At 44.7% G+C, this 16,762-nt stretch overlaps 3 protein-coding genes across 7 annotated transcripts; 2 read left to right on the plus strand and 1 right to left on the minus strand.

The window, feature by feature from the left end:
- The first annotated feature begins 12 nt into the window (after window positions 1–12).
- On the plus strand, window positions 13–6,224 carry LOC6736967. Its single transcript, XM_016170931.3, has 3 exons — window positions 13–1,039; window positions 2,604–2,966; window positions 3,031–6,224. The coding sequence occupies exons 1-3, from the start codon at window positions 734–736 to the stop codon at window positions 4,957–4,959; spliced, it is 2,598 nt and encodes an 865-aa protein (XP_016030603.1). The 5' UTR covers window positions 13–733; the 3' UTR covers window positions 4,960–6,224.
- Window positions 6,225–6,553: 329 nt separating this feature from the next.
- On the plus strand, window positions 6,554–15,863 carry LOC6736968 (protein SCAI). Of its 5 annotated transcripts, none has more exons than XM_016170934.3 (9): window positions 6,554–7,053; window positions 10,872–11,021; window positions 11,079–11,261; window positions 11,323–11,541; window positions 11,598–11,732; window positions 12,324–12,784; window positions 12,843–13,097; window positions 13,159–13,362; window positions 13,456–15,863. In XM_016170934.3, the coding sequence occupies exons 2-9, from the start codon at window positions 10,924–10,926 to the stop codon at window positions 13,698–13,700; spliced, it is 1,800 nt and encodes a 599-aa protein (XP_016030606.1). In that variant the 5' UTR covers window positions 6,554–7,053; window positions 10,872–10,923; the 3' UTR covers window positions 13,701–15,863. The 5 variants fall into 5 exon arrangements, with proteins under 5 accessions (XP_016030606.1, XP_016030608.1, XP_039148995.1 ...); XM_016170936.3 differs by having other exon boundaries at window positions 6,555–7,053; window positions 11,323–11,553; window positions 11,610–11,732; XM_039293061.2 differs by having other exon boundaries at window positions 6,555–7,053; window positions 12,339–12,784.
- Window positions 15,852–16,762, minus strand: LOC6736969 (chymotrypsin-1). The gene is made up of 2 exons (XM_002083780.4): window positions 16,511–16,762; window positions 15,852–16,457 (listed from the first exon to the last, which is right to left on the minus strand). Exons 1-2 carry the CDS (start codon window positions 16,744–16,746, stop codon window positions 15,890–15,892), a joined length of 804 nt encoding a protein of 267 aa, XP_002083816.1. The 5' UTR covers window positions 16,747–16,762; the 3' UTR covers window positions 15,852–15,889.

Below are 16,762 nucleotides of genomic sequence, written 5' to 3' on the forward strand. Positions count from 1 at the left end.
CTTGGCTTAGGAAATGAAAATACATTTGCATTCTAATCTCAGAATAAAAAAAGACATAATGTTACAAAATATACACTTGAAATGAAATGCCAAAAAGGTCGACCGCTAATAATTCTGTAAAGGGATTTCCTATCTTCAAGAATGCAAACGTCACATTAAATATTTAGTGTCTTTCCGTTAACATTCAACCGCTATTTGTGCTCTGTCTGCCATGCAAAGTAGGCGCATGCGCTCCACCCCAAAAATGTTGGGTCTCAGCGATACAGCAGTCAACATGTGCCATAAATATTAACCGCTTTTCCCTTCTGGCCGTGCGTGTGGGTGCAGTGTGCTCTCCGCCAGTACCACTCTGCTCTGCGTGCGTTCTCCCGCTTCCGTTCGGCACCTCCAGCGCTCAGTACGGCAGCAGGCTTCGACGGAAGTGGAACAAACCAAGCGGAAACAGACTCACGCGACAACAAAACCGAACCGAACTCGAATATGGAAAACTTTTACCCAGAACCGATATAGCACTGATAAACGCAACTCGGAGTGAACTTTATGAATGGCCATGACTAATTGCAGTCATCCAGCAGCAGCCACAGTCGATGTATGAACTTCAGTGGTGAAGGTTGTCCGGTTTTGCAGCGAAAGATACCCGTGTTTCGGTATCTGTATCTGTCGGTGTCTCATTTGAGCGGCTCGAATGATCCGCCTGTAATTATGACTGCGTGAAGAAATCAATAAGTGGAGGATGGCCAGCAAGCCCATGAGCACCAGCTGCCAGAGCATTGCAACGGCGGCCAGCAGTGCGGCCACCACAGCGGCAGCGGTGTCCATCTCGGCCTCCAATGCCACCTCTGTGGGCTCCCTCATCGCCGCCGCCTGCCAGCAGGAGCAGCCACATCCCCACCAGCACTATTCCCAGTCCCAGCAGCAACACCTCTATCATCAGAGCCATCAGCAAGCGTCGCACTATGTCAATGGCACCGGCAGCTTGGGCAGGCTCAAGTTCCACAAGAGTCTCGATGCCAGTGACGAGGAAATCGAGTATGCGCAGGTATGTCCAAGTGGCTAAGTATCCAACTGCTAGTCGGAATCGTCTCCAACTGAATTCAATTGTCCCCCGCACTGAGTCATAATAATGCGACAAGGTCCTGCACTGCTGGCTCAATTGAATTTGTCTTGTGGGTGGTGGTGGTGGGTGTTATGGGATGTATGGTGGTTGCTGGCTGCCTTGTTGAGTGGGTGTACTTGGGGGTGGTTTGCGCCACACAGCTCCCATCCCGGTGCATTTGTTGCCCCCACAGCTGTTTAACCCACCAGCCGGGTCGTTATGCATAGTTTACGCTTCGCCAGGCAACCTCAACAGCCGCCAACAACCGCCGTCGTCGATCAAGTGTTAATAATTCAATGCCCCGGAAATAGTCATATATTGAAATGTATCGTACACACGGGGAGCAGCTTAGTCCCTGGAAGGGCCTTGACTTTGGCCCGGGCAATTTGAAAAATTAACCAGTTGGATTAATTTATGGGTCACTGAATGAAAGGGGCATGTTTGCGAGCATGCCATATTTACAGCACCATAAATGGGGAGCTCGGCCACTATTTCTACTAAAGTCACGATATGAGCCACAATATTAAATGAATGTAGTTATTACGTCTTTAATTTGAAACCTAAACACAGTTTTTACTAGAATTAATGGTTAAACCTACATACTCAAATGAATTAAAGCTTTCATAAGGCAGAAAGCGTTCTTCGTGCGCCACTTGCATTTTAATTTTTTCTAGTTTTCTAACTCATCTTCTCTGCGATTTCTTTTTTAATGAAAATCTTTACAATTTCATTTAAAACGGGCACTGTATTTCTGTACATAATGCCACACAATTTGCTCTTCCTGGCCGATGGCATTATATCCGGCGGGAGGTCTATTCCAAAGCCTTTCAAGCCAGTTATTACGCCCGCACAAAAAAGCGTTAATGAAAGAACTGTGCTGTGTCTCTATACTTAGGCTGTTGTATCTAAAAATAGGTGTCCTCTGCATAAATCTAAAAATAGTATCTGTATTTTTGTTTATATCTTGAACTTTTCCAAAACTTTAAGCGTGACAACCTCACAAATATTGTTTTAGTTTTATTCTATTACCAACTTGTTAATCCGTGGAAACGGCTTGCATGGTATTATTTTGCCCGCACCTGTATTCTGGGTTGGTTTGCTTTTCCCTATCTAACCCGCTTTCCTTTCGAGGGGGCAGTGAAAGTGTTGCCTGCTGGGGGCTTCATCCTGTATTCATAGAAATGCTTTCAATAAAAGCAGGAAGAACAGTAGGGACGAAGGAATGGGCTTGGCAAACATCATTTTGATGGTTTGCACCACCACACCTGGCGGCTATTTGGTGTGCCACATTGCCTAGACGTGCAAATACCCGGAAGTGCCAACGATAGTTTAGCATACAAGCTTTTCACTTTCACCGCAAATCAACACATTCCTTTCACAGATAGAGAGCACAGGTAGATAATGACCAATGTGGCTTGAATTGCTATAGAGAATTCCTTTCTTTCAAAAGGAATTCCATATTACAACATTACATATTATGCACTTGTAATATTTAATGACATTCCAGCTATCCCGTTCTACCCATATCCTGGGGCGCCACAAATCGGAACGATATCTGGCCTCCAATCCGGATGAGGACCGAAGACGTCGCACCATAATCGTTGAGAAAAAGAACAACTCGTATGGGTTCACGCTGCAGAGCTACGGGATCCACTACAAACGGGATGAGGAGCTGGAAATGATCACATACGTGGACTACGTGGAGTACGGAGGACCGGCCTATCGAGCTGGCATGCGTGAGGGCGACGTAATCCTCTCCATTAACGGAAAAGATATGGAGAAGGCGGACCACAAGACCATCGTCGAGTTCATCAAGCAATGCGACACCAGGATGCGGATGGTAGTGCTTTTCGAGGACTGTGTGAGGAAGGTAAAGTTTACACATATAGATTTAACAAGTAGGATGTATTTCTGATAAACGTATGTTTCCCCAGGTGGATCTCCACATGCGCTACATCCAACTGCAGAGCATGTTGCAGCAAAAGATGAACGAGCTGGAGAGGGTACACCTCAGGGAGCGTGAGTTATTAGAGGGCAAGTGGAAGACACACAGCTTGCCAGCGCGAAAGAAGGCCAATGCAAATACTTCGCCCAGTGATGGGGAAGGAGTATCACCCACAGAGGTGGCTGGTGAAGCTGGCTTCTACCGACCCGCTTTGTCGACCGAGGATGTGCCCAACATTGCGGCCCGCCAGCATGGGGTGGGTGGTCCAGGAATCATACCTCCTCCCGCTCAATTTATGCTCACCTACCACTACCTGGATCCCACATACCGCTACGTCCTGCGACCTACGCACGGTAGCTCAGAAGAATTCGTAGACGGATTGGGTCTTCAGCGGAGCAGTAGTGATCACCAGCCACCGGCACAGCGCTATGTCCTCCAGCGAACCGAGTCTGTGGATGCAAATTCGATGACTCAACCCACAACAACGGCTCCTACCCAATATCACAGCACCGCAGGTGGATCGGTGAAGCCACCCGCACCACCTCCTCGCACCTGTGAAAAGCACAAGCCACCTGCTAAGCCACCAAAGCCAGAGAAAGAGAAATCCTCGGGTAAGCATTGCCACGTTGGACACTCGTGCAATCCGTGCTTGGGTCACTTTCGCTGGAAGTCGGAGGAGAAATCAGCAGTTCCGGCGCCGGATAACGTGAGCTTGGATGCCTATGACCTGGCCAGTCCGTGCTGCGATACACATTGTGTGCCAACAAGAAGACGTCATCGGCAGCATAAGGAGCACACGCATAAGCACAAACATCGGGACAGGGAGCGGGTGGAGAGCAAGGAGCAGAGGGTTAGACCCAAGTCCACATCTCATGCCTCACCCAATGCCAACGGGGGTGCAGGATCTGGACATCACCACCATCATCATCATCACCATCATAGCCATGAGCAGCAGCAGCAACAACAACAGCAGCAACAACAGCAGCAGCAACAACAACAGCAGCAACAGCCCATGCAGACTGTTCCGCACCACCATCACTATCCCCACCAAATGCACAATCCCTGCCAGGTGCAATCCCAAAGTGGGAGCACCCGATCCCGCTACTTTGACTTGGCATCCGGCTTAGCCAGCCACTGTAGCTTACATTCCTGCACCTCGAGTGAGTTTGCTACAGGAGACACTGCCTCATATACCACATCCATAAGTACGGATACTTTGTTTTGGGATCCCAAAAGCGATACGGCTCAGTCCCGACAGCACTCCACAAAATCCAGGCAGTCCTACGAGCAGCATCCACAACAGCAACAGCAGCAGCAAACTCACCAGGGACACCACCATCATCATCATCACCAGGGGGATTACCATCAACGATATCATGTGACCACTACTCAAATGCAACCGCAGCAGATCTATCCCAACACTATAGCCTATGTCCAGAAACCAAAATCCTGGGACAATCTCGCCAACAAGGCGGGCTTTAATGTGGGTTACGGTTACCTTGACACTGTGGCAGTTAAGCCAGCCATAAAAATGCAGATTGCCCAGCAGCGTCACTCGATGCCGCGAAGGAACCCGTACGGCAGGTACTCTACTTACGGCGATGTGGAGAACTATGCCCCACCGCCCACCGAGTTTGTGGGCGAGCTGACCACCACCACAACCACCACAATCACGGCCAAGTCCACGGAGGAGCTGTTGGCCGCCTGCGATTGCTTGACGCCTCAGCAACAGGCTGCCATTAAGGCGGCCCAGTACCAACTCAGTCAAAATCAGAAGCTGTCCCACCAGAACTCCTGCCAGTTGGGATACTACTCGCATCTGCCGCGTCCCACCACTGATGTGGGCACCTCCACCACCAGTCAGCAGGTGCACGGCGCAGGAGATGTCCAGACCACTTCGGAGGCCACCAGATTGTAGGTCACAATTGTCTAGACGTACCGAGATCCGTCTCAAGAATAACATGAGTGCACCATGGGTAGTGATGATCAAATATATTTGGAGTTCGATAGGCATGTTCAGTTAATAGAGGTTTTAAACTAAATGTTATTTTAAATGAGAAAGAATTGAATGAGTATGAAACAAAATATGGAATAGAATAAAAGTCGAATCGACATCGATCAATTTGATTAGTCTGTTAATTCAATTTTAATTTAATAATAAAAATAGGTAATTTTCTATTTAAACTGATATCTGTATATTCCATATTGTGTAATTTTTGACCAAAATACATGAGTATTTAAGGCATAGATAATTAAATATTTTGTAGTTTGACTAAAAAATGTAGAAAATTATTTGTTTGGTATCCAAATGTACTCAATGGTGAAAAAATCTTATTCAAATGAGATAAGAATTTAATACTCATTTCAAACTTACCTCATTTAAATTAACTCAGACGCCTAACCTGTGCATGATTCACTTAGTTGAACCACTCATGAGTGCACTCATATTCTGATCCAATCGCGTCTTCGAAAACCGAACATCGAACTCATTTGAAATGGTAACTAGAGCCAAATTTTAAACATATAACTCAGACAAAAATCAACATGTAGCTTAACTATTCAATAATATGTTAAGTGAGTTTTATAAATGTAAGATAAATATTTAGCCTCCAAAAACCGCAGGACAATACACAGAGATAAGCCCACAAGAAGATACTTCTAAGAGTAGATGATCCGGAAATTAGAACACCTTAAGACCTATAAAAACTAAACTTATAGCTATCTTACGTCTATGAAACTCACTTTACATATAGGCGATATAACTAGGACGCTTTGACGTTTAGATTTTTGGATTTATTGAAAGACTGAAAAGCCACGCGCATATTCCAAATGAGAGAAAAATCTGGCGTCTTGTAATGATAGATAGAGGATTGTATATGTATTTGCCATATAATATGGTTAACCTATCATGCGACTAGATACTGTTTTACATGTAGCGTATACACACTTAAGCATATATATTTATTGTATACTGTATCCGAACAATGTAATTTATTTCATTGTGATAGTGAAAAAGCACTTAAAACCGCAACAATTTTAGTCGCATTTTTATCAAGCAACCAACCAAATATAATTTAAAACGCTTTTATGTAATGCGAAATGTAAATGTTATTGAACTTATGTATTGCAATAAAACTCAAGAAATGTGTTCATGTAGTGTGAAACCTAGATAAAAATAGAAACGTAACAAGATATGAGTTTTCAAAATTTTAAAATTGGTTTTGAGGAGGAGGAATTATTCTTTATTCATGCGAAAATTTGCTGAAGATAAGGTGTATATAGAATTAAATTTATTTAGTAAAAAGCGTCTATATGGGTTAATATTAAATTGTGGAACACCCCAGGGAACTTCACCAGCTGATTGATTTAAAAGTGGCGCCACCTACCGTACCTTTTGGTCAATTTACAACCCCTGTAGAGTGTTACCATTGGAAGTCTCCATTGGTAACGGCTTTTCGCCAGTCAGCTGTTCATCCCCCGCGAAATTGGCAACTGTCAGCTACGCCCTCTGTTGGCCATCGCTGGCACCAGGCAGCTGTCAAAGTGGCAAAAAAATCAATACCAACCCCCAACCCTCCTCGTTAAAAATGTAAATGCGAAAAAATTCAATACTGTGCAGCCAAACGCGACGGTCGCAGCGTTCTCCACTCACAATCGCTCTCCCCGCTTTATCCCCCCAGCACGTAATGCTCCAGTTCCGGGATACTACCCAAATATCAGTTAAAGATTGAGAACGGTTTTCGAATCGCCCCCAAAGTCCTCAGTGAAATTCCCAACAAGGGCAACTTGCAAACCGGCAAAAAAATAAAAAGCGCCCCCGCGTTTGTGCAGTGAGTGAAAAGTGGCAAAGTGTTCGAGCGCTAAGCTATAGAATACGATCTTGAGCAGATCCGGCGAAACATATGTCAAGTGCAGGGCGACGCGACTGCTAGCAGAGGTTGCGACTGCGACTTCCGCATCCGCTCCTGTTTCTGTTGTTGTTGGTGGCAGCAGCAGATACAACAATGAAAAGGTGAGTGTGCGGAGGGGTTCCCCCTGAGAAGTGAAAAATAATGCACAACAAATAGAAACTGTAATTCTTTCAACTTGGGATGTAGTACATTTACTACGAAAATCCGAAAGGGGAGGGGGAAACTAACTGTGATTTATTTATACCTCTAAAGGATATAGGTTTAAATGCTTACGAATTCGATTTACCCGCTAGCAACTTAAAAATATTTAATTTTAGGGAAAATTATTTTGAAGTATCTTTGTAGTGCTGATTTAAAACGTTCAACATTTTACGTTTTCAAATTAAAAACTTTTTAAATGGCCTATCGAAAGTATTCCACAGTGATATATTTAATTTTCCGAGTTCTGTACACAGTTGGCAGCTAAAATACAAACAAAATACAAACGCCCACTACGGTGCGAGATCAATTTCGATAAATAGAAATTGCCAATTAGATGTGAAATGTAAATTGCCCCCGGGCGACAGTCGAACAGTTCACAAAAAGTGTCCTGGGGGCCAAGGCAAAAGTTCTCCGCTGGTCACTCGCATCCGGTTTTTGGTCCTGACAAAGTTTTTCTGCAGCTTGTGATGTCTGCAGCGAGATATGAGAATTGTAACTTTCGGACCGACTGTCTGTCTGTGTGTCTGCCTGCCTGTATCATTAGGGCAAAGTTGGCCCACTCAAGTAGTTGGTTTTTATATGTACGTCCTGGAATTATTATTTTTTATTCCAGCTAGGCTGCCATTAATTATGAAGGCTGAACTATGCCAAAGTTTTGCAGACACCTCCTCCGCCATCGCACTTTGAGCCGCTCAATTGTTAAACCGAAATTCATAAGTCCTAATGACTGAACGGCTGCACGGAGGATGTGGCTGTGGTGGGGAGGTCCTTTTTGGAGGGCAGCAGGACAGATGGAGAGCAGGACGGGAAAACAGAGGCAACAGACAACTTGAAGTTTGCTGCGGATGCGGACGTTGCATGTACGACAACATCATTATCAGCGGCGGCAGCGTCAAAATGCCATTAAATGTGTAGCCTACAATGCCTTTGAAGGATTACACACCCCACCCACCGGCGCCTCCCTGTTTACGCACACACACACAAACACACACTTTCCGAAAGAAAAGGAGCGAAACGGAAAAATGTGCAGCTTTGTCAAATAGCAAAGAGCGCGGTGCAGCAGCGAATAGTTTCGCTCCACTCGGAGAAAATAGCAATCATTTTTCAAAATTACCTGGGACATTACTATGGACATTTAACAAATTTTGCTGCCTTACGATTTTGATTTAGGAATATACATATTTGTTTAATAATTTTTTTTTGAAATGAAATACATATAATTAATTGATCTTAATTGATTTGAGCGGCTTTCAACATTTTTCGCTGTGTAGTTTTGCCGTTGTTGCTGTTGCAGAAGTGCTGGCGGGCATTGAAAAACACACTCACCCACACACATGCACGCACTGGCAGTCAGTCAAAAGCGCGACTGGACCACCCACTCCGCCCACCGAGCCCCTTTCACCCCTTTCGCCACCACCAAACAAACACCCCCCCTACCCCACGCACTGCCGATGGGCGCCAAAGTGCGTTGCATACTCCGCCTCTGCTTGCTTTTTTTTTGCACGCTTTGTTTGACTGGGATTGGGATTTTCCCCAACAGTTGTACTCACTCTCGTAGTGGTTGTTGTTTTTGTTGTTGTTGCCGCTGTTGTACACATTGTCACACAGGCAACAACGACAACAGCAACAACACGCAACAGCGCAAAAAAAAGTGGAAAAAACTTTGCCACGTTAACTACTGACTGACTCCAGCCAGGCGACAAAAATGTCACGAATTTATTTGTAGGCAAAACGAAGTAGTTTAATATAAAATATTACATTAAACGTTGGTAGATAGTTTTCTATTTTATAAAATAATAAGATTGCAGTATTTTTTAACATAACAATATCATAACATCTTGCATTGCTACAAACTCTCACAGCTATTATTATTATTATTTTGAAACACTTTATTTTTATTTATGATTCGATTAAAACATAAATTTAATTTAAGTTTGAATGACACCTTCTGTGGTTTTCAAAGCCAATCCTGACGCACTTGTTGGTGGCAGGACGACATCCTGACGCAGCCCTGCACCAACTGCGAATGTGTGTCTACGTTTGGTGGTGGGAAGGAGGACGATGCGGGGAGGAGCTGGGCCAGGACGGCACAAGACGGGGGAGTCTTTTGGCGCGGGGAAGGGTGTTAATGAGCAGCATAGCAGTGGCAACGACTCTGCTTAGTATTTGTGTTTCTTCATTTCCGGCTTCCACATGTTGACATGCTGATGATGTTGGTTAACTTCTGCCGAGGATGATAGCCGGGCCATGATGAAGTCAGCAACAGGAGGAGGAGTAGCATCCAGCCAGTCTGTCATTCAGTGACTGAGTGGCCGAGCTGGTTAGTCAGCTTTGTTTTTGTTTTGATACTCCACTCGCTGCTTGTTTGTTAACGCTGCGTATGCGTAATTTTCATATTATGTAATTTTAACGCGCTAAAAGGAAGCCTAATTTGATTAGGGCGCCATAAATGTGTCCTGCCACGCTGTGTGTGCCCCACATCGACTTGTTGGTTGGACTCTCGCAGAGGTGACGCATGTTTGACGCAGTTTCCCAGTTGCCCAAAAAAAAAAGAACGCAGAAAACTATATTTACTCCATATCCCAGCTACCGACTCACATCTCCAGTTACCAATTCTAGATGCACAGAGAGAAAATGTTGAAAAATAAACAAAAAGCATTCTTCTCTCAAAATCTATTGCCTTAAATAATTTCAATTGAACTCAGTATATTTTTATTTGTTTAGAGGAAGAAACAAGTCTTCAACAACTTGATTGCTTAAACTCACCAATTTAGTTACTGAATTGATCATAAACATTCCGATTTCTCTCTGTGTACTGGGCTGCTGGCTGATGAGCTCATATTGAAAGTTTTTGTGCTCTGTGGAACGACCTAGTTTGGCCAAAGCCAAATCAATGTGGCCGCTGCGGCGCCATTTGCACTGCCGACCCTTTTGTGCATTTACTCTGTTTTCCGCTCTGCCCTGCTCGACATTTTCCGGGTTTTTCCTCCGCTCCTGTCTGTATGTGTGTGTGTCTGTGTGTTTTATTTTTTCTCTGTGCAAACAATTTCGCCTGGTCGCCTGGTCGGGCGTTATTAATTGAGCTTTTGATGCATAGCCAGTATAACGATTGTCCCATCCCATCCCATCCCATTTCATCTCCCATCCGGGTCATCTCATCCATCTGTTCGTGTGCACTTAAAAGGCTACATAATTGTTTTTACCAAATTGAAATTTTAATTGAATTCATATTGGGAATCGGCATCGAGATCGGGATTCCTTTCAGTTATGACTTTAAATTCGAAATGCCTCGCCGGCTTAGAAAACAAAGGCGAAAGGCAAACGACATTGGTTTGGAGAACATAAAAATTAAAAATTTAATACGCGTAGTATTTGTGGGGCAAAAAAGCCGCATTGGCATTTCATTTTATTGTAAGCAAAGTCCCGGCATCAGCAGCAGGCCCATTGACATCATCCTCGTCATTATGCACATTATCCACATCAACAATGGCTCAACGAGCGGCTGAATGAATCTCAAGTGGGCAGTCGGCCCACCTCCTCATTTGGTATAGATACGTGCACCAATAGATAGATGTTAATGGGGATAGGCGGATGGGTAGATACATATCGAAAAACTGCATGATTCAGTTTGTTATGGGCGGCAGGCATAGTTTATAGATATTTCTGTTAAATTACCAAAAGCACTTGAGTTTAATCATATGAATGTCTTCCATTGCAGCAGAACCGATTCGCAGACATAACACATTGCGGTGGAGGTTGAGAAGAACGGCATGGTGAAAATGGAATCGACGGAAGAACAGGATCGAAAGCTAGTTTTGGAGTTCTGCCACCTGCTAGAGAAGTCCAAGCAGCTCTTCAACGGGCTCAGGTGAGTCTGAATAGGTAAAGAACCTTTATGAGTTGGTTGCTAATTGAATATCTACAGGGATCTGCCTCAGTATGGCCATCGGCAGTGGCAGGCCTACTTCGGACGCACCTTCGATGTCTACACCAAGTTGTGGAAGTTCCAGCAGCAACATCGCATGGTGCTGGACTCCAAGTATGGCCTGAAGCGCTGGCAGATCGGCGAAATAGCAAGCAAGATTGGCCAGCTTTATTATCACTATTAGTAAGTATGACAGCCAATAGAAAGATGAAAGATTTCTAATATATGAATCCTTCCTCTCTAGCTTAAGAACCAGCGAAACCAACTACCTGAACGAGGCGTATCAGTTCTATGCGGCAATTAGGGGTCGGGCCTACTACTCGCGGGCAGCCAAGGAGGATCGACCGGATCTGATGGTGAAAAAGCTGCGATACTATGCCCGGTTCATTGTGGTGTGCCTGCTGCTCAAGAAGATGAAGCTGGTGCGGGAGCTGGTCACCGAGTTGGAAAAACAAATACAGGAGTACACCAACACGTAATTACTTGGTGGCCCGTTTTTGACTCCGTATTAATCCCCAGATTTCCCCGCAGCTACGAGCCGGAGGATCATTTGGAGTGGTCGCTGGTGCTCGAGGAGATCAAGGGCTTCATCAAGGCGGAGGCGGCGGTGGCCGTACTGCACGCCGACTCCAATCCCATCATCCTGTCGCACAGGTGAGTCGTTAGCACAGCCTCTGTCCGTACACGCGTATTTGCCCGTGCTTTCGTCGGCGGAGGAGGAGTTTGGACAGCTTGTGGGTGGCCAAGTGTATAGCCTCTATCTGTCCGCATATGCCTACACATATGCCCTGTTCTGTTTGCGTAGGTATACGAGTTTTGCTTGAGTTCCGTTGCCGTTGATTATGTTCATTTGTTGTGCTTATCACAGAAGACTTGAAACACCAAAGAACACTCACCGTTGTCATTTTGTCACGCACTTTAACCATGATCTCTGTCCCCCAAAACACCCGTCCATCCAATCACAAGATCCAGGTGGGATAATGAAACTGTTTGATAGAAAATGTCTAGTTACATTCCCTAAGTAAAGCATACAGTTTCATTGTCCAACCGCACACACACTCCACAAGATGTTATCATTTCGTTATCATTTCATTATCATTTGGTCCACGATCCCCCCGAGAACACACTCCCCCACCCGTACCCTTGTCACCTCATTAGTGCGCCGCATTCTCAATTCTTCTGTGAAAGCACGGGCCCCGCCATCCGCCGGAGGACGAGTGCGACTACCCTGACTGATGTGTCCAGTGGTTCCGGTTCTAGGTTGTCGCCGCTGACGACGCCGCCCTGCGAGCGTTCGCCGCACATGACGCTCAGCCTGCAGGAGATCCTGATCGTGGGCTCCGCCTGCGAGCAGGCCAAGTTCTCGGAGCTGACCATGGACATGTTCCGGATGCTGCAGACGCTGGAGCGCGAGCCGACGGAGTCGACCACGAATCCACTGAGCATGGCCCACGGACTCCATGGGCACGATGCGAGTCCGGCGGCCAGCCGAATACCGCCGTACGGAGTGCCGGGCTCCAAGGGCTACATGGAGAACGGACGGGCCTTTCGTGACAATCCCCACAAGTATCTACTGTACAAACCTTCGATAAGCCAGCTGCTGGTGTTCCTCGCCAGCGGCTCCAAGGAACTGCCACTGGGCGGTGCCCTGCTCCTCTACATGTCCGCCGATGGCTGCTTCTCTACCACCAAACATCCCGAGGATTGTGAGTACATCACCATGCCATTGATGCTGTTATCTATAGTAATCATTGATTTTTCCAGTTGGCTATGAGCTGGGCGGCCTGGCCACCAGCGTGAAGCGGGACAGCGTGGATGGTGGAGGGCTGTCCTGCCGAGGAAAATCGTACAAGGAGAACCACTGCCTATATCCGGGTGATCTATATCCGTTCACACGCCGGCCAATGTTCGTTGTGATCGACTCGGACAACTCGTTTGTCTTTCAGCACATACCGCGCTACTTTGGCCAGCCGCTGGTGGTGCTCATGTCCCCGCAGGATGTGCCGCCCGCATTCCAGGGTAGGATCTCTATCCTTTTTGGTCTACCCCAAGCACTTATATCCTTTTGGCCTTATTTTAGCTGATGTCCAGCATCATGGCTCGCTGTTTACGTTGTTCCTGCACTCCCCGCTCACCGCCCTCTGCTACATCTGCAACGTTGGAGACGTGCCCATCCACCACTGGGAACGCTGCCAGACCTACGTGGACCGCTTCATCACGGAGGCCTCGCGCCTCGTCACCCGGTGTCGCATCGATGAGATTGAGCAGGGCATTGGATTTATAGGTGGGTCAGCTGTCGGCTGTAAATGAAAGATATCAACTGTTGAGATGGCTATCCTTACCCCTTATACTTACTATAATCTAACTCCTTTTGCAGATTCCTCCTACGTGCAGTTCTTCGGTGACGACTTCCTGCGCACTCTGATCCTCCGCTTCGTCTTCTGTGATGTGGTGCTTCGGTTGCACCGCGGATTCCGTGGGCGTCACATGAGACCCCGCTGTGAGCCGCAGCTGCCGGCGAACGAACTGCTGGAGCACCCCTCGCTGTCGCACATCATCTTTCAGCTGGCCTCGGCCCTGGATGTGCGGGGTCACTTCTCGGAGGGACCGGAGTGCGACTGATGACTTTTTGCGGCCATAGTCGTGGTGGTGGCCATCGGGATCTGCCTGCGACAGCAGCTGTTCCACGTGATCGAGAGGCAGTTGTCCGGATGGATGCTTTCGCTGTACAATACTTTTCCGCTGGGCTGGAACTGGGCCTGAGATTGGGGGCGTTGCTGGCCATGGGTTTCCGTTTCCTTTCGTTGGCAGTGCTCCGGCTGCCGGCGTAAATCATTTCAATAACGTAACGCAACGTAACTGCAGTATAATACGAATATAAATATATAAATACGAGTATAATATATATATATGATATATGCGTATATGGATAAAGGTAAATTAATCAAGTAGCTAGTTTTCTTATATAGTGCGTCGCGCAATGGAAATGGTCCAATGTTAGTTGCTTAGCATATACATAATTAATGATAACGATAACGAAGATATACATACGAGAAATCAATGATATTCAGCCGATATCGCAGCAGCAACAAGAACAGCAACAAACATGTCAAAAGAACCTAACAAACGATAACTGCCAAAAGAAGATGAAAAACGAAAGAAAAACCAAGCAAACAATTGATGATAAAAATCGAAGCCGAATATCTAATCAAATTTTGTTTGAGCGGTACCGGGAATTTTTATGAAAATTGTGAGCGCGGATTTTTTGGATCGCCCGATCGGATCGGGAAAAAAAATAGGTAACTTTGTCATATGCAGCGGAAAAATTTTAGCTTTTATACAACCGATATTGAGGGAAACCTAATCGAAAGTGAATCACGAACACGACACACTATATAAGAAAGGAGGTGCGTTTTTTATGCATTGTACGCGGCGCTCATAACAAATTGAAATTACGAAACCAGAATATTATTGTACGTATGTAATATTGCATATATGTATCTATTATGATTACAAGATGACTGAAAGTTACTGTTTCAACAAAGGAAAAAACGAAAAAACCAAAAAACGTATAAATAAAAGTAAGACAACCAAAAAAGAAGGCAAAGTTTAGCAAAAGTAATAACTAATATTAACTTATACATAATGCCCTAGTTAAGTGAAACATGGAAAATATACAAAATATATTTTGCGTATGTTAAAGTGAAATACAAAAAGCCCAACCAACATTTTATACGAAGGAAATGCATACAAAATTTACACTTCAACTAACGAATGAAAATCTGTTCTCGAATCATTTTTCCAAAATGCCGCAAAATTCCATTTCGGTTTTCGATATAAACTGTGAATTGGAACAGGTCACCGTAATAATAAATATTTATGATAACATATAGTTACAAGTCACACTAACTCTATGGATTTATAGGCAAATGATAAACGCAATATTGAAAGTTACAAAATTATATATATAAAGCATATATATTTCAATACGAAAATAAAACTAGTTGAACGCATAGTAAATTACTTGATCATTTTTACAAGACAAGCCGCAAACGAAAATAAAGAAAAATCTTACCAAAAAGATACAAAAAAAAGAACAAAAACAATTTAATAATTACTTTAAATTTATTATTTTCTACGGATAATATGTGCATTTTTATATATTTAAACGAAAGATAACAAATTTTACGCTAGTTACAAACAAATTTTTCTGAAGTCTTCAAGCAGCCGTATTAAAAAATTAAAAACTACAAACAAAACGAATCGAAGAGAAAACAAACTAATTTATTCAGCCGAGTTCTAATCAACTTATTCGCTTTGTTAACTAACAAATTGTATAGCTTTTCCACAATTTCGTTTACACTTTTTGTACATATAGGGAAAATACTAAAAGAATCGTTGAAAGAACCAAATTATATCACTCACCACCATTGTACTGAATCATTTCCATTTATGTTTTTGTACATTTTGAGAACTGCATTTACGGAATAGCGAGAACAAATAAGGTAAATTAAAGCAAGGGGAGAATTGCAAATAATCAGCAACATTAACCACACTCACACGTAAACCAAGCCCACAAAACGAGAACATCTAAACATTATCATAAACAAATTGTTTAAACGACATGCAAAGTCACAAATAACATACAAATCGAAACCAACATTAAGAAATGATAACAAATTTAGCAAAGCCACAAGAGAATATTATGAAAATGGAACGGAGAACGAGAAAGTGTATGGGAGTTTGTATGAAGTAATAAGAATAAAGCACACGTTTGAAAAGAGATTCGATTTTTAATGATTCCACATCAGCTACTTAAGTCCCCCGGAGTAGTATTTAATCCACTTGAGGTAGGCAGAAACACGGGTGGATATGTCGGGCAGCTTCAGCTTGCACTCGCCATCGAATCCGTGAGATACAATGCCCACCAGCGTTCTGGTGCCATCGTCCAGGACCATCGGACCTCCGGAGTCGCCGCGACATGGCAGACCCTTCTTGGAATCGATGCAGATGAAGCTATTGTGCACGACCTTCTTGCTTTTGCCGCCCAGCTGCTTGTTCCACTGCCTCTCGCACTCCTTGTTCGAGATGATGGGCGCCCGGATGTACTGGAGCACCTGGCTGGGCAGTTGCTTGGTAGTCAGACCCCAACCCGAAATGATGGCTTTGCGACCCGTGTATGTTTTCTTGGCACTCGGCAACTTTGCAGGTTGGATATACTTGTTGAATTTAAGCTTCTTGGGCAATTTGATCAGGGCTATATCGTTTGTCACGGTCTTACGGTCGAACTTCTTGTGGACAATGGTGTAGCTCCGGTTGACCACGATTTCTTTATCATCAAAGGATTTCACCTTTCCCACGTGGATCAGCACTTTCCAGCTAAGTAGGGGAGAAATATAAATATATATAAATCGCAGGAGTATGTTACTTACAGATTAGACTTTGGATCCTGCAGACAATGGGCTGCGGTTATAATCCAACGATTACTGAGGATAGTGCCCCCGCACATATTGGGCTCATCCTTGGATCCCTCGAAGTAGCAGAGTAGTCCAACCTGGTAAGGCAACTGCTTCGCCTTGGCCGCTGTGCCATTCATTATTCGCAGGGAGCCAGTCTCCTGGCCAAATCCCAGGGAGAACTGCACGATAAGCGCCAGCTGGAGAATCATTTCAATTGATTTACAA

The sequence above is a fragment of the Drosophila simulans genome, chromosome 3L (assembly GCF_016746395.2).
Source record: "Drosophila simulans strain w501 chromosome 3L, Prin_Dsim_3.1, whole genome shotgun sequence".
NCBI classification, from domain to species: Eukaryota; Metazoa; Arthropoda; class Insecta; order Diptera; family Drosophilidae; genus Drosophila; species Drosophila simulans.

Bases quoted from the DNA above. Each gene is read 5' to 3' on its own strand.
- LOC6736967 (XM_016170931.3), top strand. From the start codon at position 734: ATGGCCAGCAAGCCCATGAGCACCAGCTGCCAGAGCATTGCAACGGCG. The intron at 1,040-2,603 runs GTATGTCCAAGT...ATGACATTCCAG, and splicing joins AGGAAATCGAGTATGCGCAG to CTATCCCGTTCTACCCATAT. The intron at 2,967-3,030 runs GTAAAGTTTACA...ATGTTTCCCCAG, and splicing joins TCGAGGACTGTGTGAGGAAG to GTGGATCTCCACATGCGCTA.
- LOC6736968 (XM_016170934.3), top strand. From the start codon at position 10,924: ATGGTGAAAATGGAATCGACGGAAGAACAGGATCGAAAGCTAGTTTTG. The intron at 11,022-11,078 runs GTGAGTCTGAAT...GAATATCTACAG, and splicing joins CAGCTCTTCAACGGGCTCAG to GGATCTGCCTCAGTATGGCC. The intron at 11,542-11,597 runs GTACACCAACAC...ATTAATCCCCAG, and splicing joins TTGGAAAAACAAATACAGGA to ATTTCCCCGCAGCTACGAGC.
- LOC6736969 (XM_002083780.4), bottom strand. From the start codon at position 16,746: ATGATTCTCCAGCTGGCGCTTATCGTGCAGTTCTCCCTGGGATTTGGC. The intron at 16,458-16,510 runs GTAAGTAACATA...TCCCCTACTTAG, and splicing joins CAGGATCCAAAGTCTAATCT to CTGGAAAGTGCTGATCCACG.